Source organism: Cryptomeria japonica, chromosome 10 (assembly GCF_030272615.1).
Source record: "Cryptomeria japonica chromosome 10, Sugi_1.0, whole genome shotgun sequence".
Classification (NCBI taxonomy): Eukaryota; Viridiplantae; Streptophyta; class Pinopsida; order Cupressales; family Cupressaceae; genus Cryptomeria; species Cryptomeria japonica.
The window spans coordinates 830,565,877-830,593,830 of record NC_081414.1 but is presented as its reverse complement, the minus strand read 5'-3'; the positions used below and the strand labels follow the sequence as shown (position 1 = coordinate 830,593,830).

The 27,954-nt window shown below is 36.3% G+C and overlaps 1 protein-coding gene across 9 annotated transcripts; it reads left to right on the top strand.

Annotated features, from left to right (window-relative positions):
• The first annotated feature begins 431 nt into the window (after window positions 1-431).
• LOC131076906 (uncharacterized) lies at window positions 432-24,005 on the top strand. 9 transcript variants are annotated; one of them, XR_009113502.2, is made up of 4 exons: window positions 433-1,751; window positions 14,472-14,609; window positions 15,541-15,715; window positions 23,500-23,698. XR_009113502.2 is itself a non-coding variant. In XM_058014252.2 (3 exons), the coding sequence occupies exons 1-3, from the start codon at window positions 788-790 to the stop codon at window positions 23,535-23,537; spliced, it is 1,140 nt and encodes a 379-aa protein (XP_057870235.2). In that variant the 5' UTR covers window positions 432-787; the 3' UTR covers window positions 23,538-24,005. The 9 variants fall into 9 exon arrangements, 5 of the variants coding, with proteins under 5 accessions (XP_057870235.2, XP_057870237.2, XP_057870239.2 ...); XM_058014252.2 differs by lacking the exon at window positions 15,541-15,715 and having other exon boundaries at window positions 432-1,751; window positions 23,500-24,005; XR_009113503.2 differs by lacking the exon at window positions 14,472-14,609 and having other exon boundaries at window positions 434-1,746.
• Window positions 24,006-27,954: the final 3,949 nt, after the last annotated feature.

Genomic DNA, 27,954 nt, shown 5'->3' with positions numbered 1-27,954 from the left:
CTACATTTTTAACTCATTATATTTTCTCAAATCAAAAGTTACAATTTTCAATATTATAAAAAAAAATTCAACATTTTTTTAAACAAATTTCAATTTTGATGAAGTTAGAAAAAATAATATAACTTGATAATTAAAGTTTATTTGAAGATTGAGGACATGTCCCTATGCAGCTGCTTAAGCTTATTCAACTTTTTTAGGAGCAATTTATGAAACTGGTGACCCATAGTTTGCTGTTTGTTTTTTAGCAGTCCTCTTAAATGATATTCTATATAAAATTCTTAAAAATATTTTTTAAGTAAAATTAAACCCAAATAAAAAAGAGAAGCCTCGTTTCAATTATCAAGCAGCAACCTCACTAAAAGATTGTATGAAAACACTCAGCAGCATGGCGACATGGGTTAATATGAGTTTTATTTATTGTTGACTCAAAATTATGAATGGCCTGGTAAAATATCCATGTAAAAGTTTATTTTCCCCATCTCTTCCAGACTGACTGCAGGCCGCTTCCGTTTCTCTATAATTCACTGTAAAATATAGACGACATGGATCCCTCGATGGATCCTTGCTAAATTCTTGTGAACACTTGTTTATCTCGTTTATTTTTCTTGCTTTGTAAAATTCTCTCAGAATAATTTGATATGCTAATATTCCAGGACACAACGCAAAATATCATTGGTAATGGTGGGCGTGCCGGCAAACCCTTGATAGGTCTCTGAATTAACAGGATCAACCAACATCTTATAAATATATACGATGTTACAATCTGTAATAAAAAATTAAAAGGAAAATGAAGTGCGTGGAAATAGGTTTGCTGCTACTGCTGTGTTTAACAAGTGCAAATGCCGGGGGCGAGGGATGGGATTGGATCTCCGGTTTGAAAGGCATGAATGGATCCGAATTTAAGAATTCCATCTACCCAATAATCCAAATGGCTGCCAATGCCTACAGATACCCCAAAACTATAGAAGTCCCAGGCTGGACCCCTTCCTCCCTGGTGCCTCCCGTGGCTCCATCACAGGGTGGAGTCCACGTTTTGGCCTACCGACAAGAAACATCCAATAAAATTGTGATTGCATTCCGGGGCACCCAAATCACAGACTTATTAGACGGCCTTGCAGACATTTGTGCAGACATGCTCCTTTGGGACGGCCTGGACTTTAATTCCCTTCCACCCAAATGCTCCATCTTTACATACTCCACCCTTGACTACTTTTCTCAAGCCCTCAACTTCACAAGACATGTAATGGATGCCTATCCGGGATACCCACTTTTGCTAACAGGCCACAGCTTGGGCGCAGGTCTTGCTGTACTTGTATCTGCTGCACTTTCTGAGAATTCTCTTATTGTTCCTGTCATTGGGTTCGGTCCTCCTGCCACTCTGAAGCCCTTGGAGAGGAGATCATTGCATCTCAGGGCTGCAGATGAAGGCAAGGTCATTCTTGTTGCAAATGAATGGGATGAAATTATGAGGACGCAATGGGAAGGCCAACTGGGTACTCTGTGCCTGTATCAGACAGTGGAAACCGAGGCTTGTACAGCATGCTTTGATAACTTCGAGGTCTCTGGTGGGTGGGGCAGTGCGAGGTTGTTGTTAGAGAAGGAAGGAGAAAAGGGTTCTGTGCTTCCAGAGGGGAATTGCATTATATGCTTCATGCAGACTCATATTCTAAAGACTCTGATTAAGCTTGTTCAAGAGGGAAGTAAACCCATATGCCAAGAGAGACTTCCCACAATTCAAATTTCTGGGTCAGGTTTGAATTAGTTACAACTATATTTAGTTTTCCATTTGTTTTTCATAGTGGCCTGATCCTCCTCTTTGTCAATCATCCAATTGTCTGCATTTAGCTTCCTGTTCTATATGATATGTCACATATAGTTGAATTGCTGGCGCTGTGTCAGTATTTGAATAGTTATCAATGATGCTTTATAATCTGGAATGGCATCCTATCACTTAATTGCCAAATTTAAAATTGGTTGTATGATATTATATAACAGGTTGTTATCTTGAAATAAGTGAAATAAGAATTAAACATAGCTTGCATGGTTGCAAGATCTGAAACTTCCAAATTCATCCAATATTATATTAGAACCTAAGAGATTTTTATCAGAAGAATAGCACATTTATAATGAAGGTTTTATTCTATCAAAGCTAGAAAAGCTGGAATCTTTACCCTTACCCTGAAAACGCAGAGTCCACTGCCAATTCTGGCTTTAGCAGATTCTCTCTCAAGTTATATAAGAGCGGGGACTTATCTTCATGAAAGCAAGGATTGCATCCCGTTTTCCAACAGAGAAGTGTAGCTGGACAGCCTTATTGCCTGCCGTAGTTCTTTTTCAGTTTGTTTCTGATCATCGAAGTATCTCTGAGAATAGGATCAGCAGGAGAGAGGGGAACTGAATAAGTAACAATATACTTGGACGAGAATTTTCCTTTTCCCCTTATAAACCTATTTTAAAATGTTAATTCAAGATGTTCTAAAGCAAAACTTGCCTGTTTTGTTCTTTATCCTGCTCTCATCAGGTTGATTAGTATGGTTTGACATGTATAGAATATTCCCTTGCAGGAGAATGCTGATAGCATTTACAAGCACTCTCTTGTTTCTTGTCTATTAATAAATTTCAATGACAAACCAGTATATTACTATGCAGCAAGTCATATACATGGAAGGCTAAGCAGTAGTTTCATTTTGCCATAACTTGTTGCTTATGTGAGCTATTCATCCTTAGTGACATTCAAACTAAAGTCACCATGAACAAAACTTTTTCTCAATGGACGCAAATTCATTACTTTCTAGAAAATTGATCTTTTCTTCTATGCTGAATTTTTTTCCTGTGGCAATAAAGACTGGCACAACTTGCTCTCTCTCTTTTTGCATGCAAAAGTACCAAAACCCACATGAAGTTACATGTTATTTTCATCTGCATTAAATACACAAATAATAACCATTGTGCAAAGAAGCAGTGCTACAACTTGAAAAATTTAGTAATTGACAATAATGATCTCACTTATCATTTATGGACCTATCATATGGCTTTTTGATTTTTTTCTTATGAATATAATGAAAGAGGTCTGAAATCAGACATTCGAGGGTTCTTTGATCTTCTTAGGTTAAAAAAATTGTAAGTATTCAAAATGACACAGGTTTGACCAGAAATTTCAGTAAGCCAGTCAAGGAAAAAGTGTTTCTCGTCTTCCATGTGAATGGAATTGTATATTTTGAGATTACATCCACCCATGGTGTTTACGGAGGTCATAAGTTTTAAGGATATTTCAATTTCTTCCAGGTTTTTACATCCAATTTTTGATGTTCCATGTTTATAGAAGGTTATTGGTGAATAGATCTCTACACAGACTGTTACCCGGGCTAGATGAGGAGGGAAGAATCATCTTGGATCTTGAGTTAATTCTCCAGACACACACAAAGAAGTTGACGACTAGAACAATCTCAGAGTACTTCATTCAATGGAAGAATTCGCCAATTGGAGATGCCATGTGTGAAGAGGAAGTTTTTTTGCAAATATATCCATTATTGATTAGCATTGAGGAAAACAATTGTGTGAAGGGGGGTATACCATACCTCTAATCTATGTTGCTGGTTTGGGCTCACATCCTAGTTTGGTTTCTTGGATTTGGTTCATGGATCTAGGAAAAAAAATTCAGGGGTTGGGTTTGTCTACACAAAAACATGTAAAAATTATATTTTTATATATATATATATATATATACAGAGAGAGAGAGAGAGAGAGAGTCAACAAAACCACCATAAACTCGAATGTCATTTAAAACTTAATGATCATATTATAAACTATTCATTGTCCAAATTTCAAGTGCAATATTAAAATAATAATATCAAGTTCAACGATAGATGCAAAACTAGCAAAACTTGTGAGTCAGAAACAGCCAGAGTAACTCATTGAAAAACTTGCCGCTGGTATTTTTGATAATCTTGTGGTGATTTTTTTGCAAAAACTCGTTATAGCTACAGGTTTTTAAGATAAACTCACCAAATCAGTATAAAGTCAATTGTTTTCTGCCCAAAGTTGAAAAAATTGTTGTGATTTTAGCATTTCTGGGATGTGATTGGGGACAATTGTGGCAATTCAGGGTACATGATTGAAAGCGACTTAGGGTACATGAATATATAGGTTTTCTTTGCCTTTTCTCTGCTTAGCCTTTGCATATGAGTGTGACTTGAAAATCCAGAAATTTCGTAGTTCAAAATTTTAAAGTTACATCCAATCTGGAAGTCAAAGAAAGACTGAAATTAGTGTCATAGAATCACAGAAATTAGATTATTCATTCCTGCATTTTGGAGAGCCCAAAGAGTCAGAAATATCCTTTTCTGACCTTTGGCCCAAAACATTACCAGGGAGCTTAGCAGCCTGTGAGTCAATCTTATTACTATCACCATTATTTGGGGATGACTCCATTTTGGATGCACTATCAACACTGTAGTGAAGGAGAGAATAGTCTTTCCACCATGTGGCTTCCTGCTTTGATTGCATTCTATTGTTTGGACATTCAGCTGCAATATGCCCCGTCTTGTAACACCTTCTGCATCTAAAGGATAAACCTTCATAGACTAGGGGCTGTGTCCAACGGACTCCAACCTTGGCCATCTGAATCCAAAATAGTTTCTGCCGGCAAATATCCTTAGATGTATCTAGTTCCACCAAAATCTGCATGAACGTTGTGTGGATAAAATTGGTAGATTTCTGATCTGTAGTGACAAAGTTGCCGATTGAATTTCCTATCGCTGCAAAGAAAGATTCAATCCAGTAATGAGGAAGATTAGGAAGACAGACCCAGACTGGAATTATAGAAAAGGATTCGGTAGTAGGATTAAAAAGAGGATGCCAAGATTTTAACATCATTTTTTTTTTCCCCAAGACCATAAGTAGCTGAGAATAGTGTCCTTGTCTTTCTTACTGTCAAGAACCACAATGAAAAAACCTCTTGCACAGGGTATATTTCTAACTTTTCTTCCATGAGTGGCATCCAGGACTTAGAATTCCATTTATGGAGATTGGGGAGACTAGGCCATAAACGACAAAGCCTTCCAATAAGTCCATATTTATTAAAGAAATCCTCATTTTCTACAAGCTCTTTCTTTAATTTGGCATCAAACTTTAAATTGACGGGTTCGCCAAAGCTATAAGCAATTTTCCAGGAATTGATGCCATCAGATTCTGAAGGGATTGGATTCAAGGCCTGAGAGGTGCAAACCCTATTTTTATTGGCATCCACATATGAAGCAGAAGCCGGTGGAGCCAGACCTGATTGGAGCAAGGTTAGTTGCCATCATCGGAAATTGAGGAGCCACAAACCCTTTCGCAACCATGACATTGGTGTCCCTAACAGAGGCCTCACCTGCATAAATCCTAGACATAGCACAAGGTCTCCATTTAAAGTGCAGAGGAGAAGCTCCATCGCGAGGAGCCACCAAGAGAAAAACCTTTGGTAGCCCTGCACAAATTATCCATGGTTGGTGCCGAATCTGTGGAGGCAAAAATATAAACCCTAGCACCAGGAGGAGTCGGAAGTTTCACCATTCGCAGCAGCGCGGAAATCTAATATTCTTATTATATTTTGATAGATAGTGTTATTTATAGTTTATATTCTAAATTAGATAGATTTATCATATTTAGAGGTGCGAACTATTTACATATGTATACCATATTTGCATTGGGGTCAGTAATCTAGGTTATTAGTTTGAAAGAAATAGAGGTATTGGCAGCATGTGTTGATTCCAGCAGCAATGCATTGTGGCATTGACTATTTAGCTGTGTAATGCATTGTTATCTTTTTCACTTAATGAAAGGATAGTTAATGGTTTACCTTAGGTTCACAATGAGAAAACGATTTGTGCAGCTTATTTGGCTGGAGAAAAATATAATTAGTGCTCTGTCAAGGGAAAAGTGTTGAAGCCAATAAATTGTGGAATTGATGCGTTTTAATACAAGTAGATCAATGAAGGCTTCCTTGCTTGATGGACCACTACCACTACTAGATATTGTCTTTTCATTGTGGATGACTATTTAGAAAAGTTGTGGATACTTTCTTTAATGCAGTCAAAAGCTTTCAGTCCCTTCAAGACTTATAAAGCAGCTGCAAAAACTAAGTTGCAGAAAAGGATTAAATTTCTCTTGATGGATGACTAGATCAATTTTGCACGGTAAATCTCCAGCAGTTCATAAACAATCTACTTACTAAAAGGAATCCCACAAAAGCTGTCTGAAGCTAAGAGTGGACTAAGACCTAAGGTAAGGCAGTTTCGGTTTTTTTGTTCCATTGATGCAATTTAACTGCTGATGAGAATATAAAAAGTGTTGGCTTTAGAGTGTAAGAGTGTTGTTTTTGGGCCTGCAGTAATAAAGGCAGGGTTTACAGACTTCGTGACCCTAGTTCTAGTTACATTACTATTAGGTGAGAAATTGGATGAAAGAGACAGTATTTTTAGTTCAGTTGTTTTGAGTTCTAATCATGATCATAGGTACCTGAAGAGAAATAAAACTGATAAACCATTCAGTAGAAGCAATGCTAATGAAATCATAAGTGCGATAGAAATTAATAATTGCATTCATAATGTAACATAAACATTTAGTCTGGGAAACCCTTTTTGGAAAAAACCCAGCAAAAACAACACTTACTCAACCTTTCACAATACAATAAGATATTTCTCAATTGTGTTTACCCCAAATCCATGTGCAAGTATTTATGGGCACATCTCTGGGTAGTATTACAAAATAATGGGTATAAAACACGGGCCACAAAACAACATATTATGACTCCCCAAGAAGGACTTATCAAGGTACTTAAATGTCCAGATGTAGAATTCCGACAAATTAACTAGCATATCTTGTCACAAGTAACGTATGCCAGGACTTGCTAGAAAGTTTCATGGGGAGTGTAACTCTGTTTCACACCGTTAGAAGTTAAGTTGTTAACCAACAGTAAGTAATAAGACTTTCAATTGATAGTCATAGGTTGCATAAATTAAAATTGAGGGGGTCTTTGGTTGATGACAGAAAATCAACAGTAAGCAATATTGTCAACCTAGCTATAGATTCGGTTTTACAGCTTGGAAAAAATAAATTTGTGTCTCTTTCCTGTGCTGAAACAAAATATAAAAGAGCAGTAGATACAACACAGAATAAGTTTGTATGTACCGGTTTATTTACAGAAGATGTAGTTTGAGGCAGCGATACCATTATTTTTACAATTCAAGTGCATTGAAGCTCATCTAGAATTTAGTATATAATGATTGCACATAACATATTGAAGATCATTAACACTATATCAGACATCTTTTTAAAGAAAAGCAATCTGAACAACAATTGGACGTAGGAGATGGTATACATGCTTTTCAGGGCATTTCAGCTAGACACACTGATCAAGTCCAGAGACAAGCTTGGTATCTTTTTTAAAATGGCCATCAAGGAAGGGTGGGATAAAAATTGTGTAATGTACCCTTCCTAATTTGCCCTAGAATCACAATTGCAACAAATTAGTGTTAGGGTTACATCTTACCAAGTAAAATATCTCTTTAAATAATGTGATCTTGAATTTGAATCTTGATTCTGAATTAGAGTCTGATTTATATGTGGGATCTCAGTCATATAAGATATGGAATAAGGAGGTATACAATCCCTCTCCATTCTTCCATGGTTGGAGATCTTTGAGTTTATCAATGATTGCACATAACATATTGAAGATCATTAACACTATATCAGACATCTTTTTAAAGAAAAGCAATCTGAACAACAATTGGACATAGGAGATGGTATACATGCTTTTCAGGGCATTTCAGCTAGACGCACTGATCAAGTCTAGAGACAAGCTTGGTATCTTTTTTAAAATGGCCATCAAGGAAGGGTGGGATAAAAATTGTGTAATGTACCCTTCCTAATTTGCCCTAGAATCACAATTGCAACAAATTAGTGTTAGGGTTATGTTGTGACCATTTCACACATCGCCCCATTGCAAATGGGGACCCCTGCTTTTTTGCTTTCTAGGGTTTGTTTTCTGGCTCTTTTAGGGTTTTGTCTGTTAGCCTTTAAATTTCGAGTGTCGCCAGGGGGATCACCTGGATGGCAGGTTCTGCTTGAGTTAGGTCAAATTGGTGAGTGATGAAGTCTGGAATGTCCCGATCCTGAAATTTGGCTAAGTCTGGAATGTCCTGATCCTGAAATGAAGTCTGGAATGTCTTGATCCTGAAATTTGGCTAAGTCTGGAATGTCCTGATCCTGAAATTTGACTAAGTCTGGAAAATTGAAGAATCCTCCAAAAACTAGATTTTGCAATATAGCTCCTGGAGGTCGGAAAGTATATATGGAATATAACTTAAAGTATAAGTGACATTTTCTTATACTTAAATGTTATATTCCATAAAATTATCCTGACAGAGAGTTCAAAATGTCAAATTTCGCTCCTAACCCTTCCAGAGGGTCCAAAGCGAATTTCGCTCCTGACTCTTCCAGAGGGTCCAAAGCGAATCTCGCCCTTGACCCTTCCAGAGGGTCCAAGGCGAAAATCAACCTAGGACTCATTTCTTGCCTTATTTGACCAAATTTTGACTTGCAAGGCATTTTGAAGGGAAAATTGGAAATGTTTGAAAACCTTGAAAAAATGATGGATTCTAGCCTGGAAGAGGAATTTCGCTCCTGACCCTTCCAGAGGGTCCAGAGCGAAATTCATTATAAACTTCATTTGCCACCTTGTTTGAGCTTGAAAACTTGTTCCTAACTTGGAAAACCATCTAACCTTGCCCTGTGAAATGATTTCAAACTTGAAAATTGAGCAGTTTAGCCTGGGATGAAGATTTCGCTCCTGACCCTTCCAGAGGGTCCAGAGTGAAAATCTTATTTGTGCTTATTTGTCACTAATTTTGGCTAACCTTTTATGTGCAGGGTCTCTTGGAATGAAGGTTGAACATCATTCAAAGGTTTGGAAGCATGCAAAATGATGAATTCTGGACAAGGAAGGCAATTTCGCTCCTGACCCTTGTAGAGGGTCCAGAGCGAAATTCCCAAAAGCTCTCATTTTGCAATGAAAAAAGTCAAGTTTTGGACATAGATGAAACAAGGACAACTCCTTTTTGCCTCCTGAGGAAGTTTCAACTTGAAAGAATGAAGGATTTTTGCTTAAAACCTAATTTTCGCTCCTGACCCTTCCAGAGGGTCCAGGGCGAAAATCTCTATAGGAGGCATTTCTTGCTCAGTTTGGTCAAATTGAAATGTCAAAGACATGATGAAAGGTGGAAAGGGCACGTTGAAACCCTTAGGCATGTTTGGAAATGAAGAAAACAAAGGATTCTGCCCAGGAAAGGCAATTTCGCTCCCGACCCTTCCAAAGGGTCCAGAGTGAAATTCCTCATAACCACATTTTTGGCCTTCCTTGGACATGAGACTTTATTCCTAGCATGATGAAAGATGAAAACCTACCTTGCAAAGAAGTTTCAAGTTGGAAAAATGATGATTTTTGGTCAAGAATGAAAATTCGCTCCTGACCCTTCCAGAGGGTCCAGGGCGAAAATTCTTCAAACACCTATTTTCCCTGGCGAAATCAAGTGAAACTTGGGTTGAACATGCAAGGAGAAGTGTGTTTTTAGCCTTGAAGGTGAGTTGAAGTTGAAAGGATAGAGGAACATGCTCAAAACTTGAAAATCGCTCCTGACCCTTCCATAGGGCCTAGGGCGAAAATCTTAAAACCTATCTTTTCCTCCAAAGTTTGAGCAGGGCCAAGCTTAGACATGGGTGTAAAATGACATTTGAATTGCCTTGAAGTTGGGTTGGATTGCTAAAGATGCAAATTTTGATGCCCAAAGGGAAATTCGTTCCTGACCCTTCTAGAGGGTCCAGGGCGAAAATTTGAAAATCCCCTATTTTGCCTTATGAAAGCAAATCAAACTTGGATCGGGTGAATCAAGAGGACTATTTCCTAGCTTTGTAAAGTTGATTGGAGTTAAAAAGATGAAGGAGTAAGCCTAGGCAAGGAAAATCGCTCTTGACCCTTCCAGAGGGTCCAGGGCAAAAAACCCTAAATCCACCTTTTTCTCCAAGTTTTGAATGAGACTAAGCCTGGACCTCGGTGAAAAATGCTATTTGGAATGCCTTGGTGAGGTCGTGAACTTTGAAAAATAAGAATTTTGAGCTCAGGAGAGAATTTCGCCCCTGACCCTTGCAAAGGGCCCAGGGCGAAATTCCCTAAAATGCAATTTTTTCCTTCAAGTTTTGATGAGCTAACCCAGTGATGGAAGGAAATGGACTCTGGAGATCGCCTTGAAGAAGTTCAATGATCAAGCTAAGGTGAATTTTGGCCTAAATTGGAAAAATCGCTCTTGACCCTTCCAAAGGGTCCAGGGCGAAATCTTGAAGAAACTTCACTAAGCATTCCCAAATTTCGCCAAATTTGCCAAATTAAGACATTTGGGAGGATAAATTAAATTCGCATTTATTAAGGCTTTGGCAATTTAATAAATTAATTTTTATGCCTTGAAATAATTAAAAAATCCACCTTGGAGGCATTAAAATTAATTTTGAAAATGAAAAAATTAAGTTGAGCGCTCAATATTTGTTATTTGCATTTATTTGCCAAGTCGGCCATCCTTCAAAAGGGGATTTTATTTCATTTTATTTCCCTTTTGTCAAGTCGGCCTCAACAAGAATTAGGGTGAGCGCCCTATATAAGGGAGGTGTATGTGGACAAATGCAAATCATTCATTCATCCCTTCCAAGTGCGAAATTGAGGAGCAATTTGAGGAGCGAAATCCAGCAGAGTGGAGGCGAAATTTTGCTAGGTGTTGGAGGCTAAAGAAGGAGAAGCTCTTTTGGAGGCTAATGGAAGCATAATTCGTCCAAAGGGAGACCACAATACAACCCTTGTCCAGCAAAATCCGGTCTTCTTTTATCATTTTCCAAGGTTGTATAGTTAGGCTTTCAGAGGAGAAGGTATGAAGAATTTTTTGAGGTTCTTATTCAAGACTTATTGTGATTTCATAGCAATTTTGTAAAATCTAAGTCTTGAAAATCTTATTTCCATTCATAATTAATTTGAAAATGTATAATTCTTGATTTATAATGTCTTTTTCAAATTAATATCTTGAGTTATACCCTTGAAAGGTCTTGAATTCTATGCTTTAAGGTTTGATGCTCAAAGACTAACTTTAATCTTTTGTGTAGGCATCAAATGGCGGCCCTGAAGTCAGAAGATCTATTACTTGGCAGACTCTCATCAAAGAAAATCAAGCCAGATCAAGGATGGTCTCCTCCAAGAAGATCAAGCAAGGATAAGGGCGACCTCCTCCAATCTAGCATCGACAAGGATGGCCTTCTTCGGTCAAGCATCATCAGGAATAACCTCTTCCAATCCAGCATTCCAAGGCGAGGTACATCATCATCCTGCACATCAAAGACAAAAGAAGTCAGAGCAAGGGTTCGCCGAAGAATGAGTTAGTTTCAAATGAATTAATTAAAGCTAGCTTCTCAGCATCATCGAATTGGATATCTACCAAGTTGCCAGGTGTTAGACAAGGTGGCATCCTTGTCATCACTCCTCCAGTCGGATTGGTCCACCTCAGCATGTCCAAATTCAATGTACCTGACTCATTAAAGGTGGCACAAACTTCGATGTACCTACCCCAGCTATCCATTGGTCGAATATTCCAGAGAGACATGTGTCCAATTAATACAATTATTTCATTGGTCATAATTAAGTTTGTTGTAACAAACCCTAATTAGGGTTTTCATTGTAGAATCTTGGCCATTGATCTCAAATTGATCTTAGCCATTGAATTGTATTAAGGGCACTATATAAGCCCCGGCTCTTCATTTTGTAAAGGCTAATAGAAAATAGAGAGTAGTTAGAAGGTGAATAGTTAGCTAATAGTGGATAGTCAGTTGATAGAATAGCAATTAGAGTAGAATAGAAAGAGAAGGCAAAGATTGTTGTCAAGATGTTGTTGTAAAAGACTTGTAAAACTTCATTGAAGAAATGGTGAAATTTATGGGTCGATTCAACAATTTGCATGGTCTCTATACTTCTCAGTTTTGATTTCATGTTATTAGATGAGTGGAAGAAATGTGTTTGATTGATGGTGCAATTCGTATATCCATACTACTAGTAGTTTGTTGATTGCAGACTTGCCTTGTGTAGTCAACTGGAATCATTCAGCTTAAGCTTAACTTCAATTGTCGCTTCTTCATTGATATGCATCGGCCTGATGGTGTCCATGCTTGTAGTGATGATCTAAACATCATAAAGCTTTCCTCCGAAGATCGCACTAACCTTGTGGAGATGGTCCTGGGATGTCAAAACAAGACTTAGTTAGAATTTCATCAAAGATCAATCATTGCTCTTACATTCCTTAGTATCGGAATTAGATCCTTTCCTCGCCTTCGTCCTTTTTCCTTTTTTTCAAAGTCTAGTCTAGTGAAATCCTGTGTTCCAGTAATATTCAAAGCAAATCAGACATTTAGGTCATCAAGTGTAAGTCCCCTTGTGATTCCAGCAAAATCACATCATACCACAAAGAGCTTATCCACGAGTAGAGAACCTACATACAAGAACCTTGGAGTTGCCTCGATTGATCCTTCGGCGAGATCTTCAGCAGTCGGGAAACTTTGCTCAAGAGAGGATAAGGTACCTTTAGGTATATTATTCTGTGTTTGGTCGTGTACAAAATACACATCAACAGGTTACATCTTACCAAGTAAAATATCTCTTTAAATAATGTGATCTTGAATTTGAATCTTGATTCTGAATTAGAGTCTGATTTATATGTGGGATCTCAGTCATATAAGATATGGAATAAGGAGCTATGCAATCCCTCTCCATTCTTCCATGGTTGGAGATCTTTGAGTTTATCAACAGTCCCTCAATGTAGGGGCTTGCAAGGGAAATTGCAATAGGGTGCCCTTAGCCGTTCTCTCCCTTTCACAGTGTAAATGGGTGCCCTAACAGCTGTTCTCTCCCTATTCGCCACTGTAGCATGGTGCCCTATAGCTCTTCTCCCGTAATTGCAGATTTCCTTCCTTCCCTTTGACAGACTGTTGTAGTGTTAAACGTATAATTTAATGCTTATTAATATATAATAGATAGTGAAATAATTTTTTATATAAAACTAAACAACAATTTCTACATTACCACAGTGGATTGGAATATTCACAAGTTATATTCTGATCTAATTATTACAGCAGTCAATATTCTGTAATCTTCTTTTCTGTTCGATTGCTATTAATTCTCTTGTTCGATGCTGATTACTTTTATTTTTCCATTAATTGCTTACTCTTTTTATACCTTCATATCGCATTGAGGAGACACATCTCTTTGGAAAGAGATGTCCATTCAAACGGGTCATGTCTCCTCATTGCTGTCTTATTATTCAAATCAGATTTGCACTTAAGATTATTCATTACAATGCTTATTTTCTATTCCCCAAGTTGATCTCCCTTGGATGTATTCCTCAAATGAAATCTTCTCCCCTTTATATCTTCCCATGTGAGGGAGAATCACACCTCTTCATCATATCTGCCCTTTGCAAGGGTCACAACCTTTAATAATCATCACCCTTTGAAAGAGTTACAACCCTTCACAACCTTTAATAATTATCACCCTTTGAAAGAGTTACAACCCTTAATCATTTCTGTCCATTCCTTTCTACTTACAATAATCCCCCCTTGTTTCACATGCTCCCTTATTTCTTCTTCCTCCTCCATCCTCCTTTCAAACGAGGTTCTCTTCTCCTTTTTATATCTCATGTTTGAGGGAGTCACAACTTTTCATTCATGCCTTTTGACCATTCATGAGACTTAATTAAATTTTAATTATATTTTAAATTTAATCTTATTTTTAGTCTTTTGTATTTTAATTTTACTATTATTATTATTATTATTATTTATAATTAAATCCTATTCAAGAGGGGACATTACAAATTGTTACAGCTGTATTTGAAGTTGTAGTTAGGACATTAATATTTATTATTAATTATCAATAATGGCAAGAGGTTGTGATTGTCAGTAAGTTCTGAAGAATGGTTAATGATAACTTCTCTTTCCGGTTTGCTTCTCACCCTGGCCCCACTAGCCTTGAATCATTCCCCTATGATCATTATCAAATTCTGCACTGGTTCTTTTGTTATGATAGATAATGTTGTTGGTCCTTCAATCCCAAGCTTTGCTAGACACATCAAATATATTACTGGCCTCCTGTCATTATTACCTGCTTTCATCTTCATCGGCTACATACTTTCTTAAGGGATCTGCCTTTCGGAAGATTATTTGTAGATAGCTTTTATGATTCAGATTCAAATCTTTTGTATTTATTTGTTATTTTATTACTTCTTTTATTTTTTTGTTTTGTTACTTCGCATAATCTACATTATCTTTATTGTAGCAGTTTTGCTGAAAGCTTATCTTATTTGTTTGCTTTGTTTTTTTGGCCTTTTTACTGCATTTTGCCCTAAGTTTTCTAGGAGACGTCAATTTTTGGTCGGGAGACGGCAAGGAGACGGTAGGAGACAGCAGCCAAAAGCACCTCATGTGTCAAGAAGTTTCCAGAGACGTCTCCGGTATCCGAGACGCAGCTCCAGGGGTAGGAGACAAGTCTCTAGGTAACTATGCTAAAAGATCAATATTTTACATCAATCTATGTTGTCAATACATCTAAAAAACAAGGGCTGCATTGCAGCATAGTTCTTGCCAAATGCTGGGACGACGAATTTGACTTAGCACACACATCATTTGTGGCCCATAGTTTCATCCGTTAGATCTTAGGATTTTCTTCAGTTGGAATTGGCAGAACTTGCCCAGCAACCTGGTACTGATGGAACTGCTCACAGAAAATTGCAGAAGCTCAAAGTCACATATTAAGTTGTTTTGCTTGTAAAAGAAGTTCCTAGTTAATCCCATTATGCTATACCACCAGCCTTGCAATAAGTCAAAACAGAAATGAATTAGCACTTCATAGTGAAAGCTACGAAGTAAAATATAAAGATTGAGCAGTACTCAAGGTCTAAGCAGGTTTGAACAATATATGATCAATCAGAGAAATATAAAGAGAAACAAAATATTGAATCATAGGCAATCCAATATTTCAAAGTTTAAAAGAATGCTCCGGTAAGATGCATGCACTTAGTGCTTAAAATGTGAGGGTTCTTTCCACAACTTGCACAATTTATTTTCTTATTTTCAAAGTATTTACGTCCTAGATGTGAAACATAATCACATAAATATTTCAAACTATGAATCTAGAGAGAAGACAGTAGAAAGCTAGGTTGAATTTCTAGAGTGCTGAATGAGATAGAGAGCAATAAACCATCCCCATAATGCCAAATAATACTTGAATGCTCTGTACACCCTAATAAAGTCATTTTTCTGCAAACATGTAGGTGAGTAGTTAAAATGAAGAGTTGTATTTATAGCAACTTTACATATATAAAATAGGAGCTTACTGGGATAGTTGATGCTTTGCAAAAGTATTCTGAAGCATTTGACCATTCGCTGATCATCAGCTGTTCCTTGTACCTGATGGCACAATCTCAGGAGCCGAAACATGAAGAAAAGGAAAGGCATTACAATTATATATTTTGATATAAATTCTGCACTCAGAGGAACGTCATCAAACTGAGCTACATATGCATCCCATTTTGTCTGAAACTTTTCTGCTATGCATGCAGCAGCATAAGGTCCTCTCCAAATTCTCTCGGAATGTTGAAAAGTAAGTGTTTTGGGTTCAAAAATTATCATCATTGTAAAAGGAGAATATATTAAAATATAAATAACTTGTCAGATAAAAAAGAAAGCGACAAAGAAGGATTTAATTGGCTGTAGATATCTTTGCCACCAACTTAAAACATATTAAAAAATCTTTTCTGCACAGTATACAAGACCAATAACATTTTGTTGTTTGAAAGTTGGAATTATCAACATTATTCTACAAATTGATTTAGTAATATGTAGATTTCTACAGATATATATATATACAAGTTTGGAACAATTTTGTAACTTTGTTGCTTGATTGGTGGCTACTCAATTTTTTAAATCTCAAATGAAGTTTAAAACTTTAACTTGACTGAAAGTCCGATTTATAACATTCAGAACAAACACAAGTAGAACTCTCTTCACCGTTGGGCTTCCAATTCTAGCATATAGTGGTGGAGTAATGAAGTATGAACTTTAAAAGCTTGTAGCTTTCTTAGCTTGCATGGCCAAAATCCCAGGTCTTGAAAGCACTAAAAATTTATTCTACATATATGTATATGGATATGCATATGCACAGTGCAAAAATGTAAAGAGTTTTTACCTTGACTTGGTCGGCTAGTATTCTCAGTGGTTGCACAACACTGACAGCAGCAAATCCATATATGTAAGCAAGAAGAGAAATTGGCATGGAGAGGAAGTAGCGCTAGTCTTCTTTGAGAACAACACTTAGTGAAGTAGGAAGAAGGAGAAGAATTTTCAAGACAATATTAAGTATCTCAAGTTGATCGATGTAGAATGCGGAAGAGCAATTTCAAGACAATATTGAGTCTCTCAGGTTGACTCATGTAGAACAAGGAGAAGCAGTTTAACCTAGAATAATTATAGGATTGGTCAAGGCTTCATTGCTGAAGGACTTGATAGATTCCTATAAATTGATCATTGGTATGTTCTAGGGTAAATTTGGTAGTCTTCTGTCTTTATAGAGTGGAATTAGACCATTTAACTATATCACTCAACATCCCAACCAACCAAAAATCCAATAACACTCCATTCAAATTCAAACTCACGCAGCTAAGTGAACAGAGTCTAAAAGCCTTTGTAGCAATATTGAGATGAAGGGATCATTCCTTTCACACAGTCATATACTGAAACTGCAAATATATGAAAGGTAGTTGAGAAACTGGAATCGACAGTATTTTGGTAATGTCTTCCAATTGTCCTTGAAACTAACATCTTACCATGTAGAAGAACAAATTAATATGAGTCAGAAATACTCAAGACACAATCATTGATATCCACCTTCTATAGTAAATGGAACCAATTCAACAAACTGAATAAGATTTAGCAAAACGTATTTCTAGTTGTCTAAATCAATGTCCGATGGCCCATAATTAGGATATTTTTAAAAATTGTTTCCAGATGATTAGACATATCATAAATGACACCCTACGCATATATTGGTGAGACACGAATAAACTATTTTAGATTGATAGGTACCACCGTAAGGTCATAAAAACTTGGTGATAACATTATGTCACAAACTTTCAAGTTGCACATAGCATGAATGTCCAACCTCATGCAAAAATTAGGAAAACAAACTGATTGATAACAGAAATGAAATGAAAATCAAACTGTAAACACTATGAACGGAAAACTATATGCAAATAACTTGAGGTAAAATACCCACTTTTCAAATTAATCAATAGCCTATCACAATCACAAATTTTCAGATTCTAAAAATCCTTGCCCTAAAAATTCAGGTCTAATTTCTCAGCAAATAAGAGATCCAACATAAAATGATTGAACTTGAAGAATACCTTGAAACAAACAGTCCCTTAAGACAAAATATAAGGACAACAAGACATCTTGCAAGCAATGAAGATGAAAAAGGAATGACGAATCTTGACATATGAAGAGATAGGATACTTCAACACATTCAAACTGAGATACCAAAGCCTGCTTGTGTATCATTACATCAATTGCACAAACTCTTTAATGGATAAATCATGATTTGCACAATGAAACAAAAGGATTACCAATTTAACTTTATGAAATTATACAAGTTCATAAACCATTCTATACAAAGTGCGAACATAAAGTTCTCCAAAAGCTTCTCTAGAAAATTCTCTAGAGTTTCCCCTATCAAAAGTCTCCTCTTACAATACAAAAGCCTTCAATTTAAAGGCTTGAGAAAATAACTACCTCGTAACCACTTAGCCTAACTAATTAGGATAACCACTTAGAACCATAGTTTTAAGACTCGTGGACTCGCCACGGACTCGCGAGTCCATGGGAGCCACGAGTTGACTCGCGAGGCGAGTCCATCTGAAAGACTCGCGAGTCTTTTGCACGGACTCGTGAGTCTTTTAGATGGACTCGCGCGACCTAGAAAAAATGTCATGCAAGCTTTAAAAGTGAGTTTTTTTTAATTTTTTTTGCCTTCATTTGACATAACTAAGGGAGTGAAATTTCTCTTGAAGTGTTGTTTTTCAAATTTAAATTAGCATTGAAGAAATCTTGGTATTTAAATTTAGTATTTCAAATTTCCTATAGTTTCATTTGAAATGTAATTCTTATACTATTATACTGTTATACATCTTTTCAAAACTAGTTTTTCAAGTACTATATGTATATGTATAACTATATCAGCACCACCACCCCGCCACCCCTGCCGCCATCCCCCCGCTGTCTCCAAACTTAGGCCCTTGGTACCCGCATCCCCCCGTCCCCAACGCCGGTGGAACACTGGACTTTTTCATTAGTTTGTAGTCTTCTCTTTAGTTTGTTCATTGTTGTTTTTCACATTTGGAGTTGGACATATCATTATATGTAATTTTGTAAACATTTATAAACTTATGCTGCTATTATACATTTTGGAGTTGAAACTATGAATGATGAAATTTCAAATATTGCGTGTTTGTAGATCATATGACGTGTAATGTTTCAATTATGGCTCTTATGTTCTCTAAATGCACTAATTTCTTTATGTTTTTTTGTAAAACTATGGGTTTTTTTTTGCCGAGTCTTTCGCGAGTCTTTCACGAATCTGAGTCCAAGTCCAAATTTTTGGTTTGCCGAGTTTGTGGCGAGTCCGAGTTTGAAAACTTTGCAGTTAGAACAACTACCTTAGTGATCACTTCTAATAACTTCCTTTTAGAGGTAAGTTAGGATTTACCTAACTTTCACAGAAATTGAGCCCAAAGTGTAACTTGTAATTACAAAGGTGGTATAAGTCTTTTACAAAAAGGTTACTTGAAAATATAACTTTCAAGTTGGGGTTTTGCTGAGGTGCTTATCTGTCTTCATCTGTTTCATTTGTCAGTGTAACTTTCTCACCCAATTCTACAAACAAATAATCTTGAGGTCCTTCATAAAGGTGAGAAATCTCCTTGTTTGCAATACAAAGTGTCTGCACGTAAATTCAAACATCTATGCCTTTAGAAGCAATGCATTAACAAACTTTAGTCATATTTTCTTATTACTGAAGTTATGGATCTGACCATATTTTAATTGATCTCACCAACACAATCTCCCAAATGTAATCTTCTCCTCAACTTTAGCTACAAGAGATTGAATTTCTGAGGTTGCTTCTTTTAATGCACTAGCATTGCCAACTTTGCCTTACACTGCAACCAACCATTACAATTTATAAGGCTAAATATCATTAAGGCACTCTTCTGAGCAATTCATATGCTCTGTTTGTGTTTCCATATTTTGTTTTTGTGCATCGTTGCAATTATTTCACAACCATGGAAAAACATGTATTTGAGGCGTACTGTCAAAAGCTTGCATGTTGTTTTGTGCATACTGAGCAATCATTGTATGCCATGAGATGGCATCCTTGTTATAGTTGCTGCAGACATGGAACACAGTCAAAGGTTGTACAATTTGGCTTTACACCTGCTATGGTCTTTTCAACAAGTCCATCTCATGCGTATCCCTGCAAACATTTTATTTCATTCCTTGAGTTGGCATCTCTTTCGAGGTGTTCTGTTAGACAACAAACGTGACTTGACATCTATATTTCCACGTTTTACATGCATTGTCGATTAAGGAGGCTGTTGCGAAGAAAACTGAATCAAATTTCCTAGTAATTACACAATCATGAATATGTTTGTCGTCACTCACAAAGAGAATTTCTTCAAATTTGCATAGATTTTTTGTGTCTGTGGACATGCTCTTTCTTTTCAACATGTATGAGGAGGAAATTGACAGAGGTTGTTGATTTTGGCTTTATGCTTGGAAATTGTATTTGTTTGAATGCTTCTAAAGATTTTCAACAACACCATTTTTGTGTATTTGCAGTCATGATATCCATGAGACCATGTTCTTTTGAAGTATCCTGTCAACCTGCTCATATATTCTTTTCATAACCCTGCATTTTGCATATGTGTCACTTTGATAAATTTAAATTAACCTGTTTCAAAAACACGGAGGATGCTGATAAAGATTGTGAAATTTGGCATTACGCCTGCCATTTGCATTTGGTAAAGCCTTTTCGACAACTCCATTTTTTGCAAATCTTTCAATCATTTCATTGCTTGAGATGAAATCTCTTTGAGATCGGCTATCAAAGAATTCATGTCCATGTCTATGATTCCACATTTTGCATGCATGTCAACAGAGCATTTCTATCTACAATATCTGACATAAATCTTCCTACCAATATGCCTTGATGCGTGCCAATAACTTATTCCAGAATTCACATTTCGCACAGGCAGGGAGAATGCGACCAACAGTTGTGGACTTTGGCTTTGCTTTTAACTAATTCCATTTGCTTCGAATATTTTCAAAGTCGGTTTAACATATCATTTTCTACAAACCTCAATCATTCATTGAGATGACACTTCTTTTGAGGCAGGTTGCCAAAAATTTAATAATATTCATATATGATTTACAGACTCAAAAGAAAAAAATAGAAATGTCCTTGCACCCACCACAATTTTGACTTGCATCAAGGTTTAGGGCGTTCGCAAGATAGCCACCACAAGCTATAGGTATGTAAAATGGCAGCAAAGTTTACACAATCAACGCTTCATTAACTCTAAGCTTTTGAGGGTTTCATTTTGCGCACAGTATGAAGGCTAACCACGAATTCATTTTCTGCAAATCATGTAATCATTGTTTTACATGAGATGATATCGCTTTGATGTAGTCTATTGAACAATGCATTTGCCCGGTCTATGGTTCCACATTTTGCATGAGTGTCTTGGCAGATCTCTTGCCATATTTTCTGACAAAAATATTTACTGCATTTTAGCAAATGCTTGAGAAATGATGTGAGTCGTCGTAAAACGTGACTTTCAACAAATCAATTTTGTGCATATCGTGCAAACTTCGCATTCCATTAGAAGATATCTCCTTAAGGCATTCTGTAAATTAATTCATTCCATGAATTGACTTCTCTTTGAGTGATTCTGTCAAACGTTTGTCATTCTTCGATGGAGGACCATGCTCTGTTGCACAAGCATGGAGAATGTTGGCAAAGGTTGTGGAACGCAAATTTACACTTATAAATTGCATTGGTTTCAAAGTTTCTAAACCCGATTCATAAATCCATTTTATGTATATTGTGTAGTCACAACATATTGTGAGACCACATTTCTGCGAGCCGATTTGTCAAGCAGTTCATGCCTTGTATTTGTGCTTGAGAGTGAGTTACCAACTTTGGATATCGTTGCCAATTTGCTTGTCACTGCAAGCATTCATTTTGTCTATCGGCCTCTTGAAGGATATTGAAAACTTGGAAAAAGACAATGATCAAACTAATTATATCCACACCATTGGTCTTCATGGATGAGTAATCAACTTTTCTTGAATGTGCCCTTATGGATGAACTTAGCTCTCTCTCTTCCGACTTCCAACATATCAAAAAGAATTTGAAATTTCACTGGAGATCAATGGTGCTTGGCATTGGTGCTTAGATATCTTTATTGGTAGTCAACGTGCAACATGCAACTCTTATGAATTTGCCAAATAAACCTTCAGATCTGGGAAGCGGGTTATGGCAAGGACTGGCCACATTGTTCATAAGTCTCAAGTTTCAATAATATTTTGACCAAATGAAATTGGGAGCTCATGATGAATTCAACAGTTTGTGAAGATGAGACACATATCAACCAACTCATTAAAAGACTAAAAATGAAGGCCTTTGACTGAAACCATATGAAAATCAATTTGAAAAGCTCCTAAGGAACACAAATATTTGACAAGCCAAGTAATGGGTTCGATACAAAAGCTCAAATCTTGGCTAGTTGAAAATAGGGAAAACATACCATTTTTGAAGTAGATTGGGAAATAGTTAAATCATTTGTTATACCCGCATAAATTTTGATTAAAACAACAAAGATATAAAGCAAATTATACAAGTATTTTTTATATATAAGTTTTAAGTGAAAACCAAGGATCATTTAAATCCATGAGTAATGTATCCTAGTTAACCATACAACTCTAACAAGTTAAAATCATGAATATAAGATCCACTCACCATAAACCTAGTTCAGATAAATCATCTCTAGAAATATATATGTATATATCTATAAGTTCAACCATATAGATCTCAAACTTCTAGAAAAATATATGTAAATTTACTTTAATCAAGTTCTACAATTTGTGTAAATTGTTCGAGGATGAGCACACATGTATTATTTGGACTACATCAAGTGGCTCAAGCCACTCTTCAATAACATGTAATATCTATCTAGTCTCTATTTATGACATTCACGTGCACAAGAACTTGTTGAAGAAATAAGGCAGTAGCATTTACTAGGTGACTATACTAATATAAGCCTATTGTCAAGTTGATAATCAATAAAATGAATCCCATGTTGAACAATTTTGACTTGTTTGAGATATGTCCCTTGCACTAAATGGAACTTGTGGGAACCAACATTCGAAGATAAGTTTGTAACATTTCCAAATCTATAAGACATGTAACAATTATAAAATATATATTGAACATTATTTGATCACTTGACCTTAAGACATAACAAATTCAAAACATATATGAATAGATAAATTGAATGTACGATAGATCATCTTGTATCATCGTAAATTATTACCGATCCAATTTACACCTCATGTTTGTGCTCTTACTTTAGCGTGTCCTATTTTCATCCCTTCTCTAGGTCTGATTCGACCTTATTCTCAAACTTTGATGTCCTGAACAATGTTTCGTGGGCCTCATCTTGGAGGTCCCTCCCCCATTTCTCTTTGTATTGGTCCTGTTTGTAGGAGGACCAGTGTGTGGAGCGCTTTGGTCTAGACAAGGGTGTCCCAAAATGCCCTAGTCCCCTTTAAGCAGACCCCAATTTGAAATGGGATAGACCCTTTACCTCTTTGATAGATTTTGGTCCTTGGGGCTACACATGACCGTTGGAGGGTGACCTAATCGATGATTTACCTAAGGAACCCTATATAAAGACATCCTATTAACTCATTTTAGATTTAAGGCTCCATCCATTATCTATACCTAATATTTGTGCATCTGTGAAGCATTCATCATCAAACTTTTTCAGAGATTCAAGGTTGCATATTCATCCTTCAAGCATTGTGGAGCAAAGTTACATCAATCTTCATATAAGCATGTGTGTGTGTTAAAGTTTTTTCATGTCTATATGTTTGTCATGCCATTACATTCTACATTTGTGATTACATTCAAAGAGCATTGCATCATCACCAACGATTGCAAATCTGAAGTATATTTTCTTAACATTTATTTTAGTATTTGCATTATTTCCTAAATTGAGGTTTGACTTAGGCAACCCCTATCCACATCTTTCTCTCTTTTTCCATGTGCAGGAAATAGGTGTAGGAGCTATATTCAGGAATTTCAGTAGAGTTGATAGTGATGAACAAGTTCAACTTTTGATGGAGGAAAATTCGAAGGACCAAGGTGGATCTATGCTACATGGTCTCGAAAAATCAGGCCGAACTTCTGGGAATAGATTCTAAATTTATTCTTTTGCCTAGATCTCAATCTATGGCTCTATGGGATATCTGTAGCATTCCACATTTGTCAATTTACTTCAATTATCTCTCATTTTACCCTAATTTCACAACTATATTCCAATTCAAGTTAGGAAAGAGGATAACCAATAATAACTAGTGAATCTAATTAGAATCTCAACCCTTTCCTTATTTGGATTGTGGCTAGATCTATTGGGTTCACTCCTCTTTCAATTGTTTTGGTCAATTTAGGATTGCTAGTGGTTTTATTCTCTTAATTGACCCTAATTCCAAATTTAACAATTACATCTTGGTGAAACCTGACATCTTGCATGCTAAATTTCTGATTTATGTTTTCAGATCTGATTTGTATGCATTTCAGCTTTCAAATTTGCACTCATATATCATGTTTTCAATCAAAATAATAAATTTAAAGGTTAAATTCATAAAAACCCTAATTTATTTTGCTAAATTTGACTTGTGGGTTGCATAACTTTTTTTACTTGTGTTTTCAAATCCGATTTTGGGCATTTCTAATGGCATTTACTAAATCTTATTTGTTTTCCATTTCACATATGATTACATTGCTCTTTACTTACATTTATCAAAATCATGTGTTGGATAATGGTTTCTTTCACTTTACATTGCTTCTTTTCATTCATAGTACTTTTGCATATTGTATCTTTAGGGTTTCAAAGATATTTCTTATTAGTCAATCATATCTCAAAGCTTTTATCCATGTTGCTTTATCATGTTGTTTTTTAAAAAATGCATTATATATGTAGATCACATCAAAGCTTTTGTAGACAAGGATAATCCTAGAGATGACATTGAAAAAACTAACACTTGCACCTCTCATAGGGTATCTCATATGAATGAAGAAAGAGTCAATACTCCTATCAATGTTCTCTCCAATGGAGAGCAAGCATTGAAGTGCAACATGGCACCATCTTCTTCTCATACACATACCTTAGTGCAAGGGGGTGGGGGGCAAGATCAAAATATTGTTGTATCAATCTCTCTAGATCCTCCTTATTCTCTTAGAACTTATCTTAACCATCAACATATTGATAGAGAAGATGATGCTATGCATTTTATTCATGATCTATCTCCTCACATAACATTAAGCAAAGATAAAGCCTTAGATTATAAGGACCTTCCTTCCCAACCTATCAAAGAGGATATGAGTAATGATGATAAAAAGGAGAATATCCCTATAAAGGATATTCCTTCTTCATCTAATTCTCCCTTTGATCCTTCCATGTCTCCTTACACTACAAATTTTAAAGAGATTCGTGATAATGGTCTTTCACAATTAAAAAGTTCGTATAGGAGTGGTTATAACTTAATTTTAAAACAAGGTTATAGTGGACAAGGATTTGGAAAATATGAGCAAGAAATCAAGGTCCCTATAAACCCTCCTTCACAAGCTAGTATAGAAGGTTTAGGACATCCTCATCGTTCACCTATGGATGATCTCTTTAGGGTGCAAAAGCTTAAGGAGTATTTTGCAAAACATAAACTCTATCGTCCATCTAAAGGTGCTTCTTCCTCAAATAATCCTTTTTGCTCATATCATCAAACCCATGATCATCATGCCAACAATTGTTCTAATATTCAAAAGGGAATACAAGGACTCATTGATAATGGAACTATCAAAATAATAGACAACAATCCATCTCCTTCTACTCCCACACCTTCTCCTACATCTCAAGAGATGAAACCAACCCCTATTGACAATCAAGAAAAGTTAGCTACAAGAATCTTTTGGAGATTGAAGTATGATAGGAATGTTGTGTTTACTCCCCTAAAATATACCTATAAGAATAAGGAAGGTGATGATCATTATCTTTTTCATAATTGTTATTCTCATTCTCTTGGAAATTGTAAAGCCTTTAAAACATTTGTTCAAGACCAATATGATCGAGCTCACATGGCTCTTAGGACGGATCTTGCACTTTTTCTTGGCGAAGAGGTAGTGCCTTAGCACTCCATTCACCCTATCATGTTGCTCCTCACCCTATGGCACTAGTAGTTAACTTCATTGGGGGCTGTTTGTTATGAGTGGTGATGCTTTTTCAATACCAATCATATTCTAGGTAACAACATAATTCTTCCTTGTCTTCTCACTTGGGGGCAAGGATGATATATATTCATTTTCCTTCTCCTTTTAGAAAATTACCTCTTCTTTAAAGTTGCATTGTGCATATCTTGATGTCTTTTCCCGCATGGAATTGTTTTTCACGTGAGTACATGTGTGTTCCTTGTTAGGGCCTTTTTCTTTGGTTGAAGTGCTTCACCTTCTTATGTATAATTTTTCTTAGGAGGTTGTGAAATCCTTTTTATTGTCTCTATGTTTGGAGGGCTTTGATTTCTCCTATCCTTTCTAGGGATCCACTTTTCCTTTGTTGAGTGGTGTTTGCTTACAATATGATGTCATTCTTTATGTGAAGTTGTTTGTTTTCTCAAGGAATCTCTCTTATGCAAGAGGTGTGTATCATTGTCTTTAACGTCTTCTTCACTTGGCAATGTATATCTATTATAAACAAACCCTTCCCTTTGGGTCAAAAGTGTGTCATCCTTCATCAAGAATCCTTTTCAATTAGCAAAAGGGGGAAGGTATGCATTCTTGTTCTCCTTCCTCTGTTTTGGTTGATGATGTTATTTTTGTTCAAAAATCTCCTTTTGGAGGTAGATGTTTTTGAGCAAAGATCTCTTCCCCTCCAAGGATTCCCTTTACACTAGTTGCAAGATATCTTTTTTTCAACTATCTTTTCCTTGCTTATAAGAGAAATGCCTCTTTTAGTTTGGATTTATGAACATTGTTGACTAAAAGGATATCTCCTTGGTGTTGAAGATGTGTATCCTCGTTTCTAGCTTCTTTAAGGCATCACCATAGGACTATGTTGACATCTTAAGGGGGGCGCATTGCATATCGCCCTCTTTGTGCTATATTTTGCATGTCTTATAGAGGGTGATCATTCTTGAAACCAAAAAAAACAAAGAGTTATACCAGATGTTTCATGCTTGAAACCAGACACAACATTTATATGTCTTATACAGGGTATATATTCTCGAAACTAGACCAAACAAAGTCTTATACAAGATGTTCTCGAAACCAAACATGTATTTGTTTTATACAAGGTACACATTCTCTAAACCAAACCAACAAAGTTTCATACGAGATGTTCCTGAAACTAGACATTTTTGTTTTTATTTCATGTCTTATATAGGTTGTTGCATGCTTGAAATAAAAAAAAACAAAGTCTTATACGAGATGCTTAATTTCTAAAACCAGATAGCAACACATGTAGTAGGATGAGTGGAACTAGCAAAACACAACTAGACTATTCTGACTCTCCTCCCCAATATGGATCACCTAGCATAACACAACTTGCTAGCCCATGGCATCCATGTCCTCTCTTTTTATCTTCCCTGTGAGTTCATAGCTTTGTTATTTGTGGATCATGGTTCATCATTTGATGTGTTCTCTTGCTCTTTTTATGTGATCGCTTGTGTTCTTGTGATAGCATTTTGAGAATGATATTAGTGGTTAAGACATTTTGATTAACAAGGTCTCTTCAATTAGTTGACTTGAAGCCTTTTTGTGTAGTGTGTCTTTTGTCTTTGTTTTCCTTTTTGTCTTTGTCTTGTTTTGTGTATCCTTGCATATGATTGTGTGAGTTAAAATCCTAAGATTGTGGGCTTGGTTCCCTAAAATTAGTAATGTCTTATCTCCTTGTGATCTCACTCCTAATTGGTCCTCTCTCTCATCTTTCTACTTTACCGTGAGTATTTGCAAAGTCTTATAATCTTGCTAAAGTGGGGGCTAAATGTAGCATCATAAATTGTAACCAGTCCAATTTACACCTCATGTTTGTGCTCCTACTTTAGCGTGTCCTATCTCCATCCCTGAGCTTTAGGTCCGATTTGACTCTATTCTCCAACTTTGATATCATGAACAACATTTGGTGGACTCCATATAGGAGGTTCCTCCCCCATTTCTCTTTGTATTGGTTATGTTTGTAGGATTGGGGCGTGGAGTGCTCTAGTCTAGGCCAAGGCACTCCAAGACACCCTGGTCGCTCTTAAGCAAGCCCTAATTTGAAATGGGGCAAGCCCTGTACCTCTTTGATGGATTTTGGTCGTCGAGGCTACACATGACCGTTGGAGGTTGGCCTAATCGGTAATTTACCTAGGGAACCCTATATGAAGACAGCCTATCAATTCATTAAGACTCCATCAATTATCTATACCTAAAATTTGTGCATCTGTGATGTATTCATCATCAGTCATTTTGAAAGATTC

Bases quoted from the DNA above. Each gene is read 5' to 3' on its own strand.
- LOC131076906 (XM_058014252.2), top strand. From the start codon at position 788: ATGAAGTGCGTGGAAATAGGTTTGCTGCTACTGCTGTGTTTAACAAGT. The intron at 1,752-14,471 runs GTTTGAATTAGT...TAAGTTTTCTAG, and splicing joins AATTCAAATTTCTGGGTCAG to GAGACGTCAATTTTTGGTCG. The intron at 14,610-23,499 runs GTAACTATGCTA...TTCCATGTGCAG, and splicing joins GGTAGGAGACAAGTCTCTAG to GAAATAGGTGTAGGAGCTAT.